At 41.7% G+C, this 25,727-nt stretch overlaps 1 protein-coding gene across 2 annotated transcripts in view; it reads left to right on the plus strand.

Annotated features, from left to right (window-relative positions):
- Slc26a4 (solute carrier family 26 member 4) overlaps positions 1-25,508 on the plus strand; it is a 44,986-nt gene extending 19,478 nt beyond the window's left edge. For both annotated transcript variants that reach the window (XM_063238321.1, XM_063238327.1), the window contains 13 exons: positions 2,268-2,415; positions 3,040-3,153; positions 7,198-7,275; positions 7,411-7,506; positions 8,505-8,611; positions 11,039-11,108; positions 12,500-12,592; positions 13,884-13,979; positions 14,738-14,968; positions 16,978-17,032; positions 18,023-18,168; positions 21,804-21,887; positions 23,090-25,508. In XM_063238321.1, the coding sequence (XP_063094391.1) occupies positions 2,268-2,415; positions 3,040-3,153; positions 7,198-7,275; positions 7,411-7,506; positions 8,505-8,611; positions 11,039-11,108; positions 12,500-12,592; positions 13,884-13,979; positions 14,738-14,968; positions 16,978-17,032; positions 18,023-18,168; positions 21,804-21,887; positions 23,090-23,113 (1,342 nt within the window). In that variant the 3' untranslated portion in view covers positions 23,114-25,508. The remainder of the gene's footprint in view (positions 1-2,267; positions 2,416-3,039; positions 3,154-7,197; positions 7,276-7,410; positions 7,507-8,504; positions 8,612-11,038; positions 11,109-12,499; positions 12,593-13,883; positions 13,980-14,737; positions 14,969-16,977; positions 17,033-18,022; positions 18,169-21,803; positions 21,888-23,089) is intronic.
- Positions 25,509-25,727: the final 219 nt, after the last annotated feature.

The following is a 25,727-nucleotide window of genomic DNA, read 5'->3' on the forward strand; positions in this document are numbered from 1 at the left end:
TCTTTTTCTTTTTCCCTTGGCTGCTTTTTCAAGGCTGCTTTCCCCTGTAGCTGGAGTAGTGACACATTTGCCAAATGTGCAGGCTGGCAGCCACTCTCCCTGTGGGCTCCTTGGTCTTTCGAGGCCCAGCCTTCCGCCTCTTCTTTTCAGCCACTGTCTCCCCTTCGGGCTCCTGGTAGTGTTTTCTCATGGTCATGTCACTGACCTGAAGCCAAGCAGGCCCACTGAGCATATGATTTGGAAAAAATTATGTCATGGAAAGAGGTCAGGCAGTGGAAGAAAGGCTTACCCTGAGGGGATTAGGAAGTGCTCCGCCAGGGCCTCCCTCGGTTGGCTTGGGGTGACTGTCTGACACCATTAAGGTGCAGCGGGACAGCACATGTGGTGGCAGGAGCATGGCAGATTTGGTTCTCGCGGCACAGGTGCAGCACCTGCTGTGTGTGCAGACACTGATTCCTTACACGTGTAATTACCTCACTTAGTTCTGTGAGAAGAGTACGTCGTCCCCATGTGGCAGCCAAGGACCTGAGACTCGGTAGGTTTAAACAACATGTCCACAGCATAAGGTACTCAGGGACTGATTCAGACCCTTTGATTTCAGGTCTTCACTGTTTGTACTTTGTGACTTGCATAATCACAGATTGGGCATGATTAGGGGAACTAAGCAATTAGGTGCGCGTTAGGGAACTGTCAAAACTAAGCCCTTGGAAGGACTGGAAAGCTATCTGACATCCCCAGTTATCTGAAGTAAGGTTAACTAGATCTTGGGGGAAGGGGCTGGGGATTTAGTTCAGCGGCATAAGCGCCCGCCTTGCAAGCAGACAGTCATGAGTTCGATCCCCGGTACCGATAAAAAGGAAAAAGACAAAAAAAAAGATCTTGGGGGAAAAAAGTCAAAGCCTGGTTCTAAGAAGTGAGGTCCAAGGTCATATCCAGACTAGCAGGTGATGGGATACTGAGTCCCTTGAGTGCTGGATAAATGTTCCCAGCATTCAGTCGGCCTCCAGATGGAATCCACTGTAGAGCTTGCATTTAGAGTAGGAAGGGATTTGGGGGGACAAGAAATCTGAAAATTACCATCCCACCTTGGGGAGAGAAAGCCCAAGAAAGACAGAATCAGACAGAACTAGAAAATCATCGAATATGTAACATTCATTTGTGGATCTACTAAATGGCCTCGCCTTTCTAAGTTTCTGTTCTTTTATTAGCAAAATGAAAGAAGTAGAGTCAATTCTAGGATGCTTGTTACCGGTTGTTCTAAATTTCTGTATGGTTTTCTCCAAGAATTTTAATTTCCATTTTAGACAGCCATAAATGAAGTAGGCGGAGGGTTTTGTTTTTTTTTTTAATATGACTGAGCACCTCTGGGATTGCACCATTTGAAAAGATACCAGGTTATAGTTTCGTGAAGGTTATTTCCAAATTTTCATAAACGTATAGGTTTATTTCTTTTTCTTTTAATTTGTTTCTGTTTGTTCATTTGTTTGAGACAGATCTCACTATGTAGTTCAGGCTGGCCTTGAACCTGCTTTATAGTTCAGGATGCTTTCGAACTCACGGCTATCCATCTATCTCTGTTTTTCAAGTGCCTGGCTTATTTCTTTAATAGTTTTCAGAGAAGCTTTGGTTTTGTCAAATGGTAATTAGCTGACCATACAACCAGGTTTTTTTTTTTGTTGTTGTTGTTTTTGTTTTTTGTTTTTTTTTGTCTTTTTCCTTTTTATCGGTACCAGGGATCAAACTCACGACTGCCTGCTTGCAAGGCAGGCACTTATGCTGCTGAGCTAAATCCCCAGCCCCACAACCAGGTTATTTTAATTACTGTGGAGCACTGTGCTAATGAAACAAATTTAAGCTTTTTTGACCTCAAGAAGATTTTAAATGTTACAGCTCTTCACTTTCCACTGAGCTCTTTTAGCCTTATTATATGGTCTCTGTGTCTTTAACAGAACTGACACGTTTTTATACAAAGTAAATCCTATATAATGGCTAGGTTATCTTTTATGTCCAAGTTCGAATGAAACTGTAAGGAGAAACCCTAGTGGGAAAGGTGGCATGGATGGAGTTGCCTTCCAGAATTAGTAACAACAGATTTATTCATATCAGAGGAATCACTAACTCCTGATCAGAGAAGATGCTACCATTCGGGCCTCTGACATACTTTCTGTTCCCTTGGATCATGTTCTTTTATCTCTAATATGTGGCTGAGTGGATATAGCGAAAAATAATCAAATCTTCACAGTGCTTTCCGTTTAAAAACTCTCCAGGTTTTTGCCTCCCGTGCTTCCACCGGTGTCTAAGTTTTCCGAGATGCTGACAGCATCCTTTTCCATTGCTGTGGTGGCTTACGCCATTGCAGTGTCTGTGGGGAAAGTGTACGCCACCAAGCACGATTACACCATCGATGGGAACCAGGTACGGTCATCCTTTTGCTGAACTGGTTTACAGGGCTGAAAACAACAACAACAAAAAACATAAATGGGAAAAATTTGGGGTGTCAGCTAAAGAAAGTGGTGACTGTTTAACTCCTTTGGGAAGGTACCTAGAAGGAGAACCGTCAGGTCCAATGGAATTTTAGCTTTTGGGAATCTCCTTGAAACACACATTTATCACAGGATCCTGAGATACTGTTTCCTGTTAATCTTAAAAACAGTTAACACCTGAGCATGATGGTGCATGTCTATAAATCCAGCACCCAGGAGGCTGAGGCAGGGGGATCATTGTGAGTTCAAGACCTGAGCTACAAATTGAGCTCAAGGCCAGCCTGAACTGAATAGTGAGACTGTTTCAAAAATGATAAAACAAAACAAAACATAACAAAACAGGAAAATTTGACAGCAATGAGGTTTCTCTTGGGTTCCATGAAGCCCAAACTCCTGATGTTTTATAAGATCCCCAATTACTTTTTACAGGAAAAATTAAGCTGGACCGTCAGGTGGGTGGGCTTGGAAGTTTTCTTGAACATACCTGTTTAAACACTGGTGAGAGGCTTGCAGAGATTCTGTTTGTCGCACTGTGGTCACCCAGTCTCTCCCCTAGGAATTCATTGCCTTTGGGATCAGCAACATCTTTTCTGGATTCTTCTCTTGTTTTGTGGCCACCACTGCCCTTTCCCGCACGGCTGTCCAGGAGAGCACTGGGGGAAAGACACAGGTATGGAATGACGGCTGGGTACCATCACACCAGGGATGGCGGCTCAGAAAGTCTTGCCCAGGATCCGAGAGAGACAACAGACCTTTGAGAAAAGAGAAGCCTTGTGCTTCCTCGTCTCACCCGACATGGGCCCTGCGCCTCTCTTTGACTCAGCCTTCTTCAAAAACCTCTGAAAAAGCAGCATGCGTGGTTCCCAGGTGGCAGTTCTCCGATCCCTTTGTGTCACTGCTCATTGGACAATTAACTCGTCACCTCCTGGCTGCTCCTTAGCGGTCAGAGCAAGCCAGGCTGCCCAGGCAACAGTAAAAGATGAAGAATGCTGATTTTTAGCAGTTTGCTCCCCCGGGGAGAAGGAAGCAAGTGCCCACTAACAGTGCTTGGAGGCTTTGTGAGTTCTGTTTTCAGGAAAGTGAGACAGTGACATTTCCTTTATGAGGATTAGCAACTGTCTCTAGGGGCCTTTGGTTCCATAGGACAACAGTTTACTCACCAAATTTTGTTCATATTGTAGCATTTTGGCATTTCTATCCGAGTAAGATTTTTGTTCTTGAACTTCTGAATGTGGGTTGACTCTTGCCTTTTAAAGGTGGTTTGTGATTGTTGTCTTTACAAGGTGACCATAAAACCAGCATACCATCCTATCTCTGGCATAATCCCTTGTGGAGCCCACCAGGGAGCCCCACAGTGGCTGTCCTTGTCTGCCTTTCCAGCTACACAGAGTCAGACGGCCCAAATCAGTGCCCCTGGGCTAACGACAGACTCAGGACTGTGTTCCTGATGTGCCCCCTGGGATTTTCCCTCCCAGCACAGAAACAAATATGAAGGTGTAAAACGCAAGCACTGGGACTATAAAGGAGAACGACAAACCCAAACTAAATAGTGTGAAGAAGCACAGCCTTCAACTCAGGTTTATGAAGCCAGAGACGCAAATAACTGAGAAAATGTATGACTCCAGTGCTGGGTTGGCCAGGGAAAGAGCGAGCTCAAATTGTCACCATGGTACAGCGATGTTCCCGTCCTATTTATAATGCATCTTGTGACAGATTTGGAAGAACTGGTCTCTTCTAATTGCTTGGCTTCTTCAAAACAAAAATTTATTATTAATTCTCAGAATTTTTCTTAAAAGTTTTATTCTGGGGGGGAGGCTGACATTTGTAGCTCTGAGGGAGGAAAGCAATGCAGTCCACCCCGGGAGACACGGAGATCTGTCGTCACGGGGAGGAGGTCAGTGCTGATTTCCAAAGCTGGCCCACGTCCGGCCGCAGCTGCCAGTCGCAGGCGGTCTTACTGCTGGAGTTGGCAGTGCAGACTCTCCAGGGTACAGCTGCTCAGTGGGTGCAGGAAGTCCCTCCCCAACTGCTGATGCTTCTTTTTCTGCTCTTCCCTCTGGACCCAAACAAGCTGGCTGCCCAGAGGAACCCGAGTAAAGTGACCCCTTGGCAAAGGCCTGGGGGATAATGGGGCTCTGGTAAGCTAATACCCTCCGCCACACACTGGTGTGTATTATGTGTAGGAATGAGGGATGACAGGATTTCAGCACTGAAGAAGGGGACAAGTGCAGAAACGGCTTGATCTTTAATTACTGAAATGCACACTGAGTTCTGGGGTGAAAAGTCTAAGTGCCCGGCCTGAAATCCAGGGTCTTGTGACCGAGGAGTTGGCAGGGCTGTTTGCTCTCCCTTTCCCTCCCCTTCTCTCTCTTTTTCCTCATCTTCCCTCTCTACCTCTTCTGCTACCTCCTCCTCTTCTTTCCTCCTTTTTCTCCTCTTCCTCTTTCTTCTCCTCCTCCTCCTTTTTCTGTCTCCATCTTTCTGTCTCTTGCTCTCTCTGTCTGTCTGCCTTTCCCCCTGACACCCTAGTACTGAAGACTGAACCCTCCTTTCCACTGAGGTACACCTCCATCCCTTTTTATGTTTTTATTCATTTATCTGAGACCAGTTTTACTAAGTTGCTTGATTGCCCAGGCTGGGCTCAAACTTGCGATCCTCCTGCCTCAGCCTCCAATGGTGCTGGAATTACTGACGTGTGCCACCATGCCCAGATTGTTATATGGCTTCTCGTGATTTTGTTCTTGTTTTGAGCCTCAATTTCAATGTTTATGAAGTGGGAATCAAAGCAGTGTCCTTCTCCTAGGTGTGTCACAGGATTAGATAAGCTGTGAAGCCCAGCACATACTGGCCAATGCGAGTTTTTACACTTTCAGGCAGGAAAGAAGCCTAGTGCCAATGGCATGTGTACTGTGCCTGGTATAAAATACCAGCACCCAGCATGTATTTGCTGAAGGAACAAACAACAACACGCACAGCAGGGGACGGTGACTGTGTTCAGCACACTGAGGGAGTGTGGAAGGGCTGCACGCTGCCACCTGTTCTTTCTCCTACCGCATCTGATTCCTACTGACTCATGGAAAAACTAATTCTGATTACAGAGCGCGCTGTAGCTCTGATTGGCTTCTCACTGAACAGGACAATTAGTTTGCTAATAATTGAATCTGCTTATAAAGTCTACAGACTTTCCAACAAGCCACTTTATATAGTAAGTACGAGTAATCTACCCTTCACAGATTTCAATAGTGATCACAATTAGCTGTGCCCAGATGATGGGCGGCTCCTTGTTACATGTACTCAGACAGGTAGCCATGCTCGCCTGAGCTGGGCACCTCACTGTGGTCCTGGGGCCCTGGTGTGCACATCCTTAACCAATTCACAGAGTCCTTTACCCCCAGAGCGCTGCAAGTACTCACTCAGTATTGGCTGCTCCAGAGGAAAGGGAGAGAGGAAAGAAAGAGGGATATTACCTTCTCTGCTTAGAAAGGGGAGGAGTAAACGCACCAAGGTGCTGGGAACCTGGAGGTGCAGCGCTAGGCACACACAGAGCCGGAAACCAGGTATTCAGAGTGAGCTTTTTAAAGTACATCATATACACAGTATGAGCTCCAGGCTGGGAATCTGAACAGAAATGATCCATTTGCCAGATGAAGTGTTTTTGTTGTTTGAGACAAGATCTTGCTATATGGTCCAGGCTGGACCCAAACTACTATGAAGCCTCAAATATGCTGCAGTCCTCCTGCCGTGGCTCCCCAGAGGGCTGGGGTTACTGGTGTGAACCATCTATCACACCTGCCGAAGTGAATGTTCTCTGATTTTCTTTTTGCATTTGCTGTGCCTGCCTCCTGTGACTCACGTGTCCTGCTCTAGCTGTACTTATGCTGAAGTTTCCTCTCTGACTGCTTTGCTTCTGGTTTCCTGTCTCCTCTTCTGTTTCAGAGCTTCTAGCCTTCCTTGGCCATGCCAACACTGTCTCAACAGGGATTCACTGATCATCTGCTCCAGCCAGATAATAGTCCCCACCCCCAGCCTCTCTCCAAACTATTTATGGATCTTGGCAGAGCTTTCTATGCCAATGAAGGTAACATTCCTGAGCTTCATTTACTCTGTCATTGCCCCATCACTGCTAGGAGCAAAGTCTGAAGCCAGCATCTATGCAACAAGAGTCTCTCAGTGCCATTTGGCACCGTGCATCTGCAGTAGGATGGGTTAAATCAATGTTCTGAGACTTTGCTGAGAATCATACACAGCAAGTATAATGAGTTATCATAGTTACTAGTGTGGCACCTGCTTCAGTAATGCAGAGGAGTTTAATATGTCCTGAGAAACTTCATTCCCCAAGAACGTATCAGTAATCTTTGTTGTTGAGGAAGGAGGTGGTCTATGTTTTATGGCTTGGCAAATAACTAAAAGGTCAGGCTCCTAAATGGACACCAAAACCACCTTTGTAAGATCTCCAAATGAGATCCATGTCACACTGACTTTACTGCGGCAGGCTGCCCTCCCTGTTCTCTTTCTCTGCAGTAGTGCATATATATATATATATTTCTCTGTATACGTGTGTTTTCCATTTTTGCTCAGTTTTGTGTTGTCTGACCAAGTAAGGCTCATGTCTCTGAATGAGGAGTGGGGCTGTCAGGGAGGGTTCAAGCATGCCTGTGATACATGCTGTAGGGAGAAGGATGAACCCTCTTCATGGAAGGTGTACGTGTTGCAGATCGCTGGCATCATTTCGGCTGGGATTGTGATGATCGCCATCGTTGCCCTGGGGAAGCTTCTGGAACCCTTGCAGAAGGTACAAATCTGCTTCTCCGTACAGTTGCATAAATTCTTTTCATCACATTGCTACCAGAGAAATAGCAGGGGTTTAAAAGTCATCACGTGGAAACCTATCTTCCTGAGTAACCCACCTCCTGGTCTCTCTTGGCAGTCCGTCTTGGCCGCAGTTGTAATTGCCAACCTGAAAGGGATGTTCATGCAGGTGTGCGATGTCCCTCGTCTGTGGCGGCAGAATAAGGTGGATTCTGTAAGTCGCTCACTGCCTGTTTTTGTCTGAACTAAGACTTGGCTTCTATATGCTTCTTGTCCTATCACAGTGTTCCCCTTTTTCCTATGTCTTCCCTGCACTTTGGAAATCCCAGAGTGAAAATTAGAATGGTGTGAATAAGCCATAAGTCTTGACGTGAAGACCCTGCGGGCCAGGAAGACCCAGTTTCTCTGGGAAGGCTCATTTCCAGAAGAATCCCATCTGAGGCTCATACACCCCCTCAGCCTTCTCCAGCCAAAAAACAAACACATTTTATTTAAAGCCTGGTTTAAAAGTACTAATAAAACACAAAACAAACAAAAACAAAACAATAAAACCCTTTTCTTTGTGACCAAAGTAGTCTTTACAACTCTTCAAAGGAATGGTAAAAACCAGAAGTCAAATCTTTTAGATTCCTACACTAATGGAGCCAAGGACACATGAAAAGAAAAAGCAAACTGCCTATCTATGGATTGGCAACTATCTCTAAGACAAAGTAGGTGAAAAAGAGTCCAGAATAGAAATACTAGGGGAAAGTCTGTGCTTTCACATACACACAGGAATACAAGTGGATGGGACTGTAAGGATTTGGGGAATGGGTGGAGACAGGAGAAGGTTATACACCTTTAAAATATATATATATTTTTTGTCTTTTTCCTTTTTATCCGTACCGGGGATTGAACTCACAACTGCCTGCTTACAAGGCAGGTGCTTATGCCGCTGAGCTAAATCCCCAGCCCCACCTTTAAAATATTAATTCGTGTTTGAGTCATGCGAACACTTTGCCTGTTCAAAATTTTAAAAATAAATAAAATGGAATAGTTGGCCTTAACTGGGAAGGTCAGTTGGCAGCTTTACTTCAACATGAAATGAATGAAACCAGAATATTATTTAAAGTTGAAATTTGTGGATAATCGATCTTATTTTTATAGGTACTCTATGATTTGCCAGTACCAGATAAATTAATATAGTTCTTTTCATTTCCGTTCCCCTCTTAGGTCATCTGGGTGTTTACATGCATCATGTCCATCATTTTGGGACTGGACCTGGGTCTGCTAGCTGGCCTTTTATTTGGATTATTGACTGTGGTCTTGAGAGTTCAGTTGTGAGTACAGATTTGCTATCAACAGGCCAGTGCACCCTGTGCCGTTTTGATAAATGTAGTGAAACCACTTCCTTTCCTAACTGTTACTACATATTAAGTGATTCTATAAAGAAGACACACAGTGCTTTGCATATATTATATTTAATCTTCAACAATATCCCACGAATACATTTGTACAGGTGCAAGTTTTGAGCTCAGAAAGGCTAAGGACTTGCCCTCAGGTTACACATTACTAAGGGTCAGAACTAGGATTCAAACTCAGATTATCTCATTTGAAATTTCTAGATTTCATCACATGCTGTACGGTTGTGCTCTCCCTTTAAGGCCTTGTTAGACTAAGAGACAAATGGCTCAGCCAGGCTGAAGTTGCTCTGTAGTTGGATGAAGGATGCTGGGCCTTGGGACAAGGCGACTGCTAAAGCTGTCACAACTCATTTTCCTCCTTTGAAGCTGATTCCCCACAGCCATTCCACCTACAGCAGGAGACCTTCAGAGCAGAGGATTATAATGAGCACTCATCCAAATCCCTCAAATAGGGAATATATCTTCCAAATCACACAATTATGTGAATAAATGTAATTAGTTCACATGCAAAGTGAAAGCAGCAGCCACATGAGTTAAATAATGGAAAACAATCTGAGGACTAGTGAGGGAGACTGAAGGTGAATTTTGTTGCTGGGTTTTTGTTTGTTTCTTTGTTTTATTTTGCCTTTTTTTGTGACAAGGTCTTGCTGTGAAGTTCAGGCTGGACTTTAGCTCACTTTGTAGCCCAGGCTGGTCTCAAACTTGCAACAATCTTCCTGTCTCACCTGCCGAGTGCTGAGATTACAGGTGTGCATCCCCGCGCTTGGCTGCTGTTGGTTTTGTTTTGACTCTGGAGACTTTGGTTTGGTGCACTCCTGAGTCTAGAGAGGAAGAGGGCACTAGAGGGGAACAGAGTCCTCCTCCCTCCCTAATTCATCTGCTATCTTTCTGGGCTTCTGGCCACGTCTCCGCTCGAGCTTGGGCCATCGTGGAAGAAGGCACCTGTAAAGCATCAGTACCATGTCTTTGGCCTACGCGGGCCCCCCTCTCCATTCCAGCAGCCGCCTCCCCTTCATGCTTTCTTCCCCGCTGTACTTGCACCCTGTTCTGCCCCAAAGGCCCAACTTCCAGAGTCCTGAAAGTTCATGAACTCCCGAAGGGCCCAGTTTGCTGCTAGGAAATAACGCAGAAACTTTCCTGTGACTTTTTTTTTCTTTGGAGAGAAAGACTGACTTATGAGCTTTAAGTTAAAAATCAGCCCACCGCAGCAAGCCAGGGAAAAACTGGTGGTGCATTTTTTTGCTGCTGGTTCGGTAGCCAGGCCTTTAGCCAACAGAAAGCAGTACCCTGTGCGGTGTTTAGTTTCCTGTCGTTACAGTGCTGATCCAGAGAGCTCGGTGCTGAAAGCACCCCAGACAGACAGTCTTTCTTCAGGAGCTGCACTTAGCATGTGTCCCCAGTCACGCCTGAAGAAACATGGAATTTATCTGATTGCATCAGGAACAGGAAATCAACAGTCTGGTTGACAGGACAGGCTTATTTCTGGTCCTCCCAGGCTGCTAGTTCTATAAAAAGAGACTAATTTGATCATCTGCAGACTCTCCACACTGCATCGGGAAGTTGCCATAAGTTACAAGTAAGCGCCAGGCACTGAGTCCCTCTTCAGAGGCTGCTCTATCCCTTGTCTCAGGGCCCTTTCTAAGCTTCTCTGAACCTCAGTTTACTTACCAGTGAAAGTAAGGATAACAAACTGCCTTTTGGAGGTTATAGTCGGATCTCGATGAGAGTTAATATACGAAAAGCTCTTTGCTTATTCTCCAAATTGTTTTGTGCATGAAATCCTGGTGCTCATTATTTCTCTCAGCCATCAGGACACAGTCACTGTCACTTCCTCCTTCTCTGGTTCCACGCAAACACCGGCTGTTCACTGCAGAGTCGGTTGCAGGAAAATGTCATCTGCTGTACTGATTGATTCCCGATCAGCAGAATGACAGCTGCATAGCAACTAGTTCTTTTTTTTTATGTCTTTTTCATTTTTATCCGTACCGGGGATCGAACTCACGACCGCCTGCTTGCAAGGCAGGTGCTCATGCCGCTGAGCTAAATCCCCAGCCCCGCAACTAGTTCTTTTTAATCCTCCCTCCCACCCCTGTGCTGGGGATCAAACCCAGGGCCCCACACATGCTAGGCAGACACTGTACCTCTGAGCTACATCCTCAGCACTCCGCCCCTTTTGGTGACAGCTAAATTGCTCAGGTTGACTTGGAACTTGTGATCCTCCTGCCTCAGCCTCCCAAGTGACTGTGCTTATAGGCATGTGCCCCACTGTGCCTGGCTATTTTAACTTTTTTGTCCAAAATCTGGCTGTTTCAAAAAAATTCTGATGTTGTTTTCTTTTTCTAGTCCTTCATGGAATGACCTTGGAAACATCCCCACCACAGACATCTACAAAAGTATCAAGAATTATAAAAATGTAAGTGCCTTTTTGCAGAAAGAAGGTCTGTTCATCTACAATTTTAGGAGCCTCCTATTCCTCTTTTAGGACTAGGTAGGCATAAGACTGCCACAGATGGAGAAAGTCCCAGTGATGGCCCACTGACAGTGTCACAAGAACCTTGGACTCTGTATCTTCTGACAGACTTGGATGTTAGGGATCTCATCAATGCTAGCAGGATGTCACGTTAATATAAAAACCATTATAAGAGGTATTTAAAAACAATAGCCAGTTATTTCCAGGTGTTCACAAATATTTTCTCTGCTGTAATCCTTAGCCTCTATGAAGTTGCCTGAAATCCCCCTAAGATGTTATTTATCCAATTCTAACAAGAAATTTTCCAAGTTATCTGTCACCAAGTTATTTGATATTTTGCTTTATCTTTGAAATTGAGAGAAATAATATATGACACAGGAAATAAAAACAAAGAAGTTAAACATCTCACTGGTGGGCTGGTGTTGCCTGCACATAAAATTTTTAGTGATCACTAAGGAAACAAAGATGAAAAGGCAGACAAAGTAACTTTGGAAAACACATACTTACGAAAGACACATAGTAAATATATATATATATATATATATATATATATATATATATGAACCCTAGAAACTTGTAGTCTAATTTTACTTTAATATTAAATTCTTATTGGACACCAAATCTGAAATTCAAGCTGTTACTGAATTTATTTCCACAGTCTTTTTTTTTTTTTTTTTATTGGTACCAGGGATCGAACTCACGACTGCCTGCTTGCAAGGCAGGCGCTTATGCTGCTGAGCTAAATCCCCAGCCCCTCCACAGTCTTTTTGTTATGTTGAACCACAGGCTAAACACAGCTAAAGTAATTGTGGAAAAGCTTTTGGCACTGAGACAGGAAACTCTGGGCTGATTTGGGGGGTTCTGAATTCTCATTTCCCTCTTGGGAAGACTTTGTCAGGGACACTGAGTCTCCCCCAGCCTCAGCTCTCTCCCCCAAGGCTGACATTAAAACGGCGACGATTCCTAAAGACCAAAAAGTCCGTGATTCTATGGGCTCCACTTACAGCATGGCCCCTGCCTCTGAGTATAAACAAGCAGATGACAGTTCCTGCAAACCTTCAGAATTTGCTTTTTAAAAATTTTTGCTACTCAAAAGAATTTTAGCAAGATCCGGAAGCTCAGTGGTACAAACTGGAGAAAATCATGTCACTGTGTTAAGCCTCAGTTTTTCCACCAGGAAATCAAAGGGCTGAAAATTATGTTCTAAGGCTGTGGAATTTTGGCAACAAGGGAAGTTGAGTGTTGCTGTTGTCACCCAGCTCCTTGTAAAACAGCTATTTCATTGAATATCTAGGTCTAGAATTAACTTCTTTTTTTTTCTTTTTAAATGTCAGATTGATGAACTTCAAGGAGTGAAGATTGTCAGATTTTCTGGTCCTATTTTTTATGGCAATGTTGATGGTTTTAAAAAATGTATCAAGTCCACAGTAAGTATTTTATCCCCAGAAATTTGGTTTTTAACTTGAGATCTCACTCTCTTCTTTATTGGGCTTCACCTGGGAACAAGACGCTGTGCTCTATTCCTCTTTGCCTAGAGCATGCAGAGTTAAATTGTAACATCCTTTCCCTTAAAGAATTTACCGTTCGGGGATAGAGTTGCAATATGCTATAGATTTTAACCTAGATAGTACTAAATGCCAGACAAAAACGCTAAGTGTCCAGATTGACTTCAACTCCCAAATGCTGTGCTAACTTCCCAGTGCTATGTGCGCTGAGCGTCGGCCCACAGTGGCCACAGCATCAGACAGATGACCAGAGACAGACAGGTGACCTGCAGTGCAACATGGAGAGCGCAGGTCCCTTCCCGAAGCCTCGCAGTGTAAAACGATGTCACTGTTCAAAGTATTTTCTTTCTTTCTTTTCTTTCTTTCTCTTTCTCTCTCTCTCTCTTTCTCTTTCTTTTCTTTGTTTCTGTTTCTTTTTGAGACAGGGTCTCTCTATGCAGTTCAGGCTGGCCTTGAGCTCACTTTGTAGCCCAGGATGGCCTTGAACTTGCAACAATCCTCCTGCCCCAGCCTCCCCAGTGCTGGGATTATGTTCTATGTATTTTCATTTGAAAAACAGTTGTGTTCACACACAGACACACACAAATCCTGAAAAACAAAACACCAAACGAGCGTATTTTTGCTAACATGCATGAGGTCTACTGTGGTTATTTTAAATGAACACTTCTAAATGCACCAGTGGGAGAGGTCCACTGTAGCAGGCTGGACACACGGGATTCTACTGGGAGTTTGGGACCTGTGAGAGCTGGGGGTGGGGGAGGCGGGACAAAGTCTTGGAGGAGCCGCCCCTGTTTGGAGCAAGTAAACAGCACTGATGTTAGTAGGTCGGTCTCGCCCTGAATGTCACCGACCTTTCGAACTTGGATCGGTGTTTTCTTAAGCGAGGTCCAGGGCAAACTGGTTCAGAGGAATGTTTATAGATTTTGCAATAACAGAAGGGCCCTGCGTGTCAAGGAAATTTGGAAAACAGACTTAAAGATAAGCGTTGTTTTTGCTGTTTTGTCTTGCACCGTCTTGGTGCTTTTACTATGCTCTTGTCTTTCCTGAGGCTCTAGCAGTGCAGAGGAGTCTACCATCCGATCAGACCTCAAAATCTTTTCCAACGGGCGTCTCAAGGAATATTATACACTGAGAAATAAGCCTTCAGATATCAGTTGGCACAAGTGAACAGTAGGAAGCAGACGTTTAATTAATCTGACATTTGTTTCCAAAGGTTGGATTTGATGCCATTAGAGTATATAACAAAAGGCTGAAAGCACTGAGGAGAATTCAGAAACTCATCAAAAAAGGACAATTAAAGGCAACAAAGGTGAGGTGGACCCCCCTCCCCAATTCTTTCTCTGATGAAAAACAGATGCAGTCTAAATTAAATCTACTCCTTTGGTACCCGGATGTGTACCAGCAGATGACGTAAGCATGTCAGAGAATGGCTGAGCTGTTTCCGATAAAGTGAAATCAGCACCGCACCCTGAAAACAAGCTGTGAATTTCCCCCCATAATGAATAGCATCTGCATTTTATTTTTAAACCTCATTTTTACTGGAAGAAACAAAGTAATTACAAATTCAATGCCAGAAATTAGAATGCAAGGCAGTAGGTCCATTCACCTTTATGAAGATTGTCCCACCAACAGAATACCTGTTGGCGGATTTCCACAATCTTCTAGGTTTCCTCTTAACCCATTTCTCTTCCTAGAGAAGTTTGGGCAAAGGTAAAACCCAGTTGTGTGTGTGTGTGTGTGTGTGTGTATGTGTGTGTATGTGTTAGAATCAGACCCAAGGCCTCACACATGCTAGGCAAGCACTCCACCACGGACATCTCTAATCCTTCCTTTTATTTTGAGATGGTCTCACTAAGGCTGCCTAGAAACTGCTGTCCTCTTGCCTCAGCCTCCTGGGTAGCTAGAATTACAGGGTCCACCAGGTCTGATGAAATCTCACTCCTTAAGCATTCATCCCGATGGTATTTTTGCTTACCAAGAAACAACAGCTGTAGGATTTTTAAATAATTGGAGATAAACGGCCAAAAGACCACAGGCAATTGAGTCGGCAGTGTTTTCTTTCTTCAGAATGGCATCATAAGTGATGGTGGTTCAATGAATAATGCTTTTGAGGCTGATGAAGACATTGAAGATCCAAATGAACCTGATGTCCCAACCAAAGAAATTGAGTTTCAAGTGGACTGGAACGCTGAGCTTCCGGTCAAAGTGAATGTTCCCAGAGTGCCCATCCATAGCCTCGTGCTTGACTGCGCAGCTGTATCTTTCCTGGATGTTGTTGGAGTGAGGTCTCTGCGCATGGTAAGCGGCTGGCTTTGTGAACTACAGAACTGGCCCTGCGGCGGTAGTGAGGGGATACAGGTTGCCTGGTTTTGCAGAGGGACGATGCGTGGGCCGTGCAGCCAGGCTGAGGCGATTCCTGGCTCTGCTGCGTACTAGCAGGGAACGAGTTGCTAAGACTGTCTGTGCCTCAGTTTCATTTGTAACAGAGATAATGGTGGCATTTATTTCACAGAGGTGTTACGGAGACTAAGCTGATAGATATAAGGAGTTTAGAAGAGTATCTGATACATAAATACTCTCAAGAAATATTAACATTGTATTTTATTTTCTGAGAAAGTAAATAGAATATGAAAAAGAAAAATGGCAAAATTTTATGCAAAGTGTTTTTTTCAGTTTATTATGAGAACAGGAGCAGGATAAGAAACACCAAGAACGTGGTAGGACCGGGAAAGCCAGAGATTATTAAGAGAGTAGAGCTGGCTGTTGGTCAGTCATCTAGGAAGTCAAAGCAAGAGTTGAGGACACAGAGTGGAGACACTGATGATGTCAGAAAGCATGTATGTTACCCCATTTCATTATTCCTTCAACAAACAAGTTAAATGCCTAAAATGTGCTAAGTGCTCTGCCAGGCACAGGAGACTGATGAGTAAGTGGCCATGGTTTCTATCCTCATGAGACTAAGCAGTCTACAAGGGAAGGCAAACATTAAGACTCTCACAAATAGGGGCTGGGATTTAGCTCAGCGGCATAAGCGCCTGCCTTACAAGCAGGCAGTTGTGAGTTCGATCCCCGGTACCGATAAAAAAGGAAAAAGACAAAAAAAAAAAAAGACTCTCACAAATAACAGCGTGCCAAGTGCTTCGAAGCCGATTGTAAGTAGGATGCCACCTCATGCATGAGGTTTAGGTGAAGCTTCAGGTAGGTATCAAGAGAGTTAGCAGAAAAGTACGCCAAGGTGCCAACTATCAGAGGTAATAATGTGAAACACACTTCTGAGGTTTAGCCTCACTGGGGGCTTTTTGGCCATCTCTGCAAGAGTAGGAAACAGTGGCAGATGTGGGTATTTACACCTTGGCAAGAGTGCAAGAATATGCAGGCAGGGCTCTGTTCTCTCTCAGATCTGGTTATCAACTCATTTCAGAACACACTCTTGTCCTCTGCTGTTCATTTCCCTCTTGAGATTGGCTCCCACCCATTGTAGACTGTATCAGTCAAAATGCTTAGCAAGTTACTTGAACAGAGTGTCTTAACATGTTTAATGCCAGAACATTTTCCACACTGTCCATAGTTACTTTCAAATATTCTTTTTTTTTTTTTTTTGTCTTTTTCCTTTTTATCGGTACCAGGGATCGAACTCATGACTGCCTGCTTGCAAGGCAGGTGCTTACGCCACTGAGCTAAATCCCCAGCCCCTACTTTCAAATATTCTAATGACCCTTATTTATTATAATCCATAGGTCCAGTGTCCTTTTTAAAAACTACACTTTAATGATCATTAAAATGAATTACCTGTAGTTGTAAGAAATGTTAGATTCTATGTACTCTGGTCCCAGTTTCTCCCATAGTGGCATCTTACAAAACTATTGCACAAAATTATAATCAGGGTACTGACATTGATACATTCGCAATAGAGACCTCAATGTTTAGGTCAGATTTTATATTCTGAATGTGGTGGTCATATCCACACCTGTCTGTCTTCCTCTCAGATGTGAACTTAGGCTTTCTGCTCTGATCAGCAGGAGCTGTATTAGGAAGCTTCTACATTTTTCTTCTTCCTTCCACAAATATTTACTGAGCATCTCTGTTTTAGAGTGCTGTGCTGGTGACCACTGGATATTGTTCTCTTGTCTTTTCATCTTTAAGTAGATCACTATAAGTTGAAAAACTATACCTTTTCCAGTAGTGAGCTTTTCTCAGCCTTAATTAACCATGAAAATATTGACATTTCTCCTGAGCAAGTAAGTGCATATGACTGAATTATGGGCACAGAAAGTGACTTCTTGTACTTTCTCCTTTTGTATTTTTAGATCGTTAAAGAATTCCAAAGAATTGATGTGAATGTGTACTTTGCATCCCTTCAAGGTAAATGGATGCATATGTTTCTCTTTCTCCAAAGCCTTTTGTTTTTGTATTGTGGTAAATAATATATAAGAAAACTTGCCATTTAAGTTACTTTTAAGTGTAACATTATTTCAGTAGCAATAGTTATAGTTACGCTTATTATCTATTTCCAAAACTTTTCATCCCATCAGATAAAAACTATACCAGTTAAAAAATAACAGGGCATTTTTGAACCCAGAAAGATGTTACTTCCAATTTGTGCTGTACAGCTGGTTATGTATGGAAATGTACAATCTTATTGTGGTACAGGATCAGAGGGAGGGGGTCATTATGGGGAGAGCAGAGCTGGAGAAGACTTAGATCCACTGCCATGAGCGGACTGACGAGGGCATGCGTCTTTGTGTCTGGCTGTATACGCGCGGAGGAAAGTGCTAGTGCTTGTGTTGAGTCCCCTAGAAGCAGAGCCTGAAATGGGGATTCTTACACAAATGATTAAAGGACTCAGAAGCAGGATATGGCGAGGAGAAGCTGACTGAAGACATTGTTGCACAAGTGTTGCCCTAGATTTCTGACTACACAAGGAGCTCCAAAGCAGGAGGAGCACCATAGGGTTATGCTCTCTTAAGCGAAGAGCTCTGCCTTTGTACCTGAAGTACTGTCAGTCAGTGCATGCAGGCTGCCTAAGAATGGGCTGGAATCCCAGGCCTCTGCAGGTGAGACTGGTCAGGAAAATTCTCCAGAGAAGTGCACAACTGTGAACTACTGGCCACCAGGCTCACTGTTCCTGGGGGATGGGTACATTCACTGGGCAAAAGGGACATGACTAGGCACCAGGGACACCCAGCAAGCAGGCAGGAGATAACTGTTCTGTGTGTTCCTGGAAAAGAAAGTCAGTTTAGTTCAGGGTCACATTTTGGAAATGGAGAGATAGGTGTTTACAAAACTTAGTAATCGGTTTATGTTACAAAAATAATTTTTCCTAGAGCTAAGCATTACCTATTTGTTTTGCAGATCATGTTATCAAGCAGATGGAGCAATGTGGTTTCTTTGATGATAACAATAGAAAAGACACATTATTTTTGACCGTTCATGATGTCATAGTTTATCTACAGAACCAGGTTAAAACCCAAGAAGGTCAAGATTCCATTTTAGAAATGGTAAATATTTAACTTTGCTACATCTGTGTCTTTCTGGACTATCAGGATTTCTATAAATGGCAGAAGTTACTTTGGCTTTTAAGGTTGTGCGCATAACCTCTCAGAGGCTCAGTGTTTCATCAAAGGAATGGGAGTAAAAACGTTTAATTTGCTGGGGAGATGTGAGGATTAAATGACACAGGCTTTAGGAAAGTACCTGGTCGTATCTATACACAGTAATTTTACAGTGTGGGGGTTAACTAATAAAAATGAGCATTAGCTAAAATGTCATTTAGTTTTTTTTAGTTTTTGTTAGTACATGTAGGCAGTACATAATAACATTCCTTGTGTGGAGCTGGTGTGGACATAACACATCTCGATTTTTCATCCCGTTTCTCTCCCTTCTATTTCCTCTTCTTCCATCTCTTGACCCCTTCCCATTTGGAAAAGATCAATAGCCTATTTCTTATTGTCTTTTATAATGTGTTTGTCTGATTATCCTTATATTTGATTATCTTTATTTACATTTTGGGTTTTTCACATAAGAGAAAGAGGTTAAAGCCCACATAAGAGAACTAAGTTAAGTTTGTGTGTTTTATTTATTTCAGTTAACATTGTGGTCTCAAACTACATCCATTTTCCTATACGTGACTCAAGTTTATCTGTCTATATGTTCTCTATAGTATTCCATTGTGTATAAATACCGTTTCTTTATCCATTCATCTGTTAATGGATATAAAGGGTGCTTTCAAGACTTGGCTATTATGAATTATGCAGCTATAAACAGAAAAATGCAAGCATCACTGTACCTAGAAGGCAAATAGTTGGGTCAAATGGACTTTCCAGCTTTAGTTTTTTGGAGGAATGTCCATACTGATTTCCATAGTGGTTGTGCTAGTTTACATTCCACCACTGTGTAGAAAGGTTCCTTTTCCCCCACAATCTCACCGGCATTTGTTATTATCAGATTCTTGATGAAGGCTGTTCTTTCTGTAGTAAAATGGAACTCAGTGTTGTTTTAATTTACATCTCTTTAATGGCAAATTAAAAGTGTTAAGCACTTTTTCATGTATTTATTGACCATTTGTACATCTCCTTCTGAGAAGTATCTGTTCATTTCAGTTTCCCATTTTTGACTGGGTCTTCTATTTTGGAGGGGTCTAATTTTGAGTTCTTCACATATTCTAGATATTAATTCTCTGTCTGAGAAGAGCTGGCAAAAAGTTTTTTCATTCTGTAAGTTCTCTCTTCAATCTGTTGGTTGTTTTCTTTGCTGTACAGAAGCTTTTTAATTTGATATGATTCCATTTGTTGATTCTTGATGTTATTTCTTGTAGAACTGGGATTCTGTTCAGAAAGTCCCTTCCTATGCCTATGTCTTCAAGTGTTTTGCTTATTTTATCTTCTAGCAGATTGCTTCTGTTTTAACATTGAGATTCTGATCCATTTTGATTTTAGTTTGGTACATAATGAGATACATGGGTGTAGATTCAATCTTCTGCATATTGTTAGCCAGTTTTCCCAGCAGCATTTATTGAAGTGGGCATCTTAACTCCAGTGTACGTCTTTGGCCCTTTTGTCAACGTTCAGATAGCTGAATGATCTTAAGGTTATCTCTGCATCCTTTATTCTGTTTCACTGATCCATGTGTCTGGTTTTGGGTCAGGCCTATGCTGTTTTTATCACTGTAGCTTTGTTATAATGCTAATTTAGAAGATAGCATCTTCTGTGATTTGTGTACGTAAATGCAACAGAAATTTCAGCCATCTGGAATCCCCTGAATTACATATAAATGTCTTTAAATAGAATTCATCAAGCATAAGTGGTCTTAGAAAAAAATAATTAAAACCATAAAGCCAGGGTTCATTTTCTCTCTCAAAATATAATAGGCCCTAAACTCCTCTAGGTTTGTCAGTTCTCCTGTCAAATTTTCTAAAGAGGTAAACATTTCGGATAGGTTCATTGCTTAGGTCTCCTGGCAGGCACGGAACAATAACCTTATTTGTCATGTAACCTGTCACAGCGAATTGGGCACACTAAAACAAATGCCTACAAAAACTAAATCTAGTGACATACAAGCATTAAACTGCTTCTTTCTTTTCTAAACTTGGGATAAACGTTTTTATTGCAGGAAGTCAACATCTAAAGTAAAACTAATTTAGAAAATAATATTACATTATATTTTTCAGCTTCTGTTGGTGGAGAGGTTGATCTGCTTCTAACGTTGCTGGGGGCAAAAAGTAGTAAAACCACAAATATAAAACCAGCTACATGGAAACCACCATTCTTTGAAAACTCATAAACCTTTTTCTATCCAACTTGAAATCCTCTAGCACATAGGTAAAAACAAAGCAAACTAAAGGAATATAATTAATTTCTATCAAATTCAAGATCACATATTTTAAAAAGATCCTACGTTAAATATAAAATACCAGTGTGTCAAATTCCCTCTCAACATGAAAATAGTTACTTTTGTTTTTACCAGTCATTCTGAACTAAAATCTTAGCCCATAGATGTGACAGAACCCACTGGCTAAAAGTCCACCTCACATGTTAGATACCATCTTGTTTGTCACTAGGGAGGGTTGTGAGTGGCTGGGGTGGAACTTAGGTTTGCTTGTTTTGTTTTCATTCCTTAGTATGTGATGCTGAATATAACTGGATTCTTATATTTTATACTTTCTGGCCCACTGAAGAGTAAACTGATCATTACTGATGGTCTGTGGGATCAAACCTGACACTTCTGTGCCGCTTCAGGATCTAGCACAAACCTTCTACAGGGTCGAGTTATGCAAGGGCACCCTCTCCTGGGGTACTTCCCTTTTCTTTAGGAAGAGTCACTTATGCACTAAGAACACTGGAGATGCAGTGATATGACTGACCCTTTATTTTGACATGACAAGGGCCATTCCAGCTTCGGATTACACCTAGGTCCACATTTTCATAGGAACTTAATCTTTTATTAATCTCCATACTAACCAAAAGAACTGGGTTATTTCTAGCATAAAGAAACAGCAGAATACTACCCTGAATCATTTACTGCTGTGCATTGTATACTGCAGTATATGTATGGAGTTGCTTTGGAAATTTTCTTTTTCATGCGTGAGACAAAGGCCTAATTGTTGATCTCCTACGTAGAAGATTAAATCTCATAGTACTCCTTAAAAGCTAAGCTTTCTCAAACCAGCTTGGTCTATAGACATTGTTTTCTATTTCCAATAAAACTGATCTCCATCCAGTTCAACTTGAGGCTGTTTACTGTCCTCAGTCATAAACCTTCACTGCACATTCACTGCATGCTCAGTGCTGTATGAGGTGTTCTCAGTCCAGCCACTGAAAGAGCAATACTACTTAGGTCCCACCATTTAGGCAGAGGGAGGTCCCTTGCTGAAAGACGCACATGTCAGCCGTTGGGGCAGACAGTGGAATAGACAACAGCAAACTGTAGTGGCAAACTGTAGTGGTTCACACTTGTGTGTGAAAACTGATATAGGGAAATTCTAAGTTGGGAAATATAAAAGAATAAGAAAGCGAAGAGGGTTCTGAAGTCTGCAGATCACAGAAGCACCGGCAAAGCTTTGAATCATATTTAGTGAAGTACCAGTAGACTGATGCTGTTGCATTTCTAATAATTATTGCGTGTTCTCTTCCTCAAGATCACCCTCATTCAAGAAAGCAAAGATCCTCTTGAATTAATGGAAGAAAAGATAACTCAGGAAGAACTTGATGTCCAGGAGGAGGTATAATCATTATTTTCTCCTCAAGAAAATAATGTGGGTTAAATCTTGAGTAAATGGAGTAATACAGTTAGAGAATATGTATCATTAAGAACGGTAAAGAGAAAATAGTTCCAAAAAATATGAAAAGGATGGCTTCACGGAGGAGAAAGTGGAAAAGGAGTTCTCTCTTGAAGACATTAAGGTTTAGGGGACTTCTGTCTCAGCGTACGGAGATGACAGTGACGGGCAGCAGCCAGAATAGTACATCTTTAATCAGCCACCAGGAGGATCACCATGAGTTGGAGGCCAGCCTGGGCTACACAGTGAGTTCAAGGCCAGCCTAGACTACAGAGTGAGACCTTGTCTCAAAAAACCAGAAAAGGAAAAAAGAAAGTGGAAAGATTTCTTAGAAATTAAGCAGTGCCACACCCTAACCTATGCAGAAACCCCTCCCACACAGTGACAGATATTCACTTAGATTTTGGGTGAAGATTTGCAGACACTGGCAACTAGGGACTTCTCATATAAATTCTGTAGTCTTTCACCCAGATGCAATATTACATACATTTTTTGATGCAGCTTGCTGGCTTCAGCTTATCGACATATTTTATATTCCGAAGCTGTCATCTACCATATTTACTTCCCAACCCAACCTGTGTCATAGGCAAATCTGAAAAGCATCCCTACTGTGCCTTTGTACAGGTCCTGATACAAAAGGTAAAAGAATAACTTTTAAATTTCTACATTAAAATGAGGCAGCAGGAGCAACATGCAGAGAATGCTGCAGGGCTTCTAGAGGCAGTGAAGGAGTACAGCACGGTGGTTTCATGAACTTTGCAGCCAAACAGACCTGGCAACTGGGCCTGATTCTGCTACTTACTGGCTGCACAACACAGAGCGAATTACTTACCTTTTCTTCATTTTAGTGTCTGGATTTAAAATGGAAGTAATATCACTGAGTTGTAAAAATTAAGGATTGCACATAAAATAACAAGAACAGTGTCTTTTATGTGGTAAAAGCTCAATGAACAGTGATTTATTGCTTTTATGTAGATCCAATTAAAGTGTGATGAGGGTCAAAATTAAGTTAAGTTCTGCTTTTATTGTGCTGATCTGTATCTAAGATGAGTGAAAGCAAGAAATCAGTATTATCGAGCACTGAGAAAAGGCAGACCTAAGGAGACGTGAGTGGCACTGATGCTTTTTCCCCTTTATTCCCACAGGCTATGCGTAGTCTGGCTTCCTGAAAGTGCACTCAGACCGATGCAAGCAAGGATTGCAAGATGAAATTCACCCGCTGACGACACTCTGTGCAAACATTTTCTGCATTGATTATTTCTGTGGACTTGAAATGCTCAATGTTTTTTCTATTTCATTTGAAAATCTTTGAGTTTTATGTGTCTTAGCCAGTGAACAAAAAAGCATTAAGATTATTTTCATGCTTTATTTATAAAATCAATAGCTTACCTCTAAAGCATGTAGAATGGTGATGAGAGTTACCCAGGCAAATTAGCAATGTCCAGGATCTTATTCTGATGTTATGATATGCTGCTGGTCCCCCAAAGGCAGATTTGCTGTCTTCACCAGGGTACTGGGGTATCTCTGTTTAGTTGGAAGAAGCATTGACCTGACAGTCTCTGAGGACAGGTGAGCCAGGAAGGGTTTATCACAGGAAAAATCAGCTTCTGACCGACCTTGATATCCATGAGCCACACTATCACAGTGGGTGGCCACATTTAGTGAATGCTGAAGTACTGTTATTAATGCACTTACCAATACAAGCCTTAAGTCACTTTTGGTTTAAAAAAAAAAAAGCCAGTTTTAAGAATGTAAGTTTAGTTAACACTTAATAATGAAGTGTTGAGCCACACAAGGAAGCAGAGGCCTGTAATTTCAATACTCTGGGAGGCTGAAGCAGGAGGATCTCAAGCTGAAGGTCAGCCTAGGCAAATCAGTGAGTTAGTGAGACCTGTCTCAAAATAATGAACTGCTGTTGTACGTGACCAGATCAGGGTCTCTTATACTGGACCCAGGACCTTCTCAGTGAGTTACAGCCCCACCTCTTTCCTTTTTTCCTCTGGGCTGATGTATTTTTTAAAAACATGGATGCAGACAAGGGAGGCAGATAAGGAGAATTGCAGAGTTTATAGAAATAACTTGTCAATATGATAATCATGGATCACAATCAATACATACGACAGACTAGCTTAGAGATACAGTTTAAATTTATCTTGCTCTATAAAGATGATTCGGTTAAAAATTATTTATCTTACATACTCCTAAATGTTTAGCAGTATGTAAGATAAATAACTTTTAACTGAATTGTCTATAGTAGTCAATATTTAAAATAAGCTTTTAAAGACAAAGCATTCTAAATGAACTTAATATCAAGAGAAAAATTTGGCTTGGAATTTACACACTGGAAATATATACTTATAATAATCATATTTTAAGCAAGAAAATTTAACATTATACCTTATCTTTAATCTTTTCTGAGTACCAACCATTTCTAGGTATTTTGTCACACATATGCTTTGGTCTTGTGCACTATTCCCATATATTTTATGTTAATTTGTACTTCACTACCAGAGGAAAATAAGTGCCCAGGTCTTTAGCTGAGACAGTGCCTTGCTTTATTGAGAATTGTACATTTCTTTTTTTTTTTTTCTTTTTGTCTTTTTCATTTTTATCGGTACCGGGGATCGAACTCACGACTGCCTGCTTGCAAGGCAAGCGCTTATGTCGCTAAGCTAAATCTCCAGCCCCTGAGAATTATACATTTCTCTGGCACAGCTGTGTGAAATCTCCAAATGTATTTGGCTATCTGTTTTATTTTTGGTGTCTTCTTAAATATAGTCAAAAACTATGCATCCACTTCTGAAGGAAGAATGATCAGTGATTATATCAAATTAATTGATCCTGAAATCTGGTTATATCCAGTAATGGTACAGCCAGGATTATATGCCACTTTATTTTCATAGAGATACCTGCTTATAATGGCAACCGATCATGTCTCTAGAGAGTGGATGTAATAATCTTACAGAAAGTAGATAGATATCTCTATTCAAAAGAGAAAATACACACATTCATTTTTAAAAGCTGAAATACCAGAGTTCTTTTACAATCAGATGGAGCTTTATAGAATTTTGGGTCCATTTGTGACCACAGAAGATCACAGTTCGACTGTTTCACACGTATGCCGGGAATACTATTTCTGTGATACACTTTTTTTGACTAGTAACTCTACTTTTAATTCTGTATTGTCTATGGATATTTTACTTGAAATTCAATGTTTTTATTATTTTTTAACCCATAGGATAAGATTCTAGTATTGTATATGAATTTCAATAGCAAGTGAAAAACTAAAATCATGTATATGTGGAAATATTTCCACATATTTTTTATCAATGTAAAGTTGCCTTTTGAGCTATACGTCGATGTGCCCCCTCTGAGAAAAAGTATCAAATGTATGGAAAATCCTGCGTTCCAAGTTTGCCATTACTTTTATCAGTCACCATTTTGATGTACTCTTACAGATCCACTTCCATCTGTCTGCACATAACTTCTTTTGTAGACTTAACGAGTGCAGTAAACAATGTTATTCACAGATCTCTTAATTAAATCTTGTAATTTCTACCCAAATAGTTCCAGCTTATTTGATGTAATGGTTTTCATTTTAAACAAACTTTTCACGGTAGTACAAGGTACTTATAAAAGGATACAAATCATAAGGTCCTGCTTCAAGACCTTTCACAAAACAGTTAGCCCAGGTCAGCAAGCAGAACATAACCAGCTCCAACATTCCCTCCTCAGGCACTGAGCCAAAGGTAATCACTGTCCTGACTTCTAAGGCCTGTGTTT

This window comes from Cavia porcellus, unplaced genomic scaffold, assembly GCF_034190915.1.
Source record: "Cavia porcellus strain 051 isolate PalLab524CR breed Dunkin Hartley unplaced genomic scaffold, mCavPor4.1 scaffold_2, whole genome shotgun sequence".
NCBI classification, from domain to species: Eukaryota; Metazoa; Chordata; class Mammalia; order Rodentia; family Caviidae; genus Cavia; species Cavia porcellus.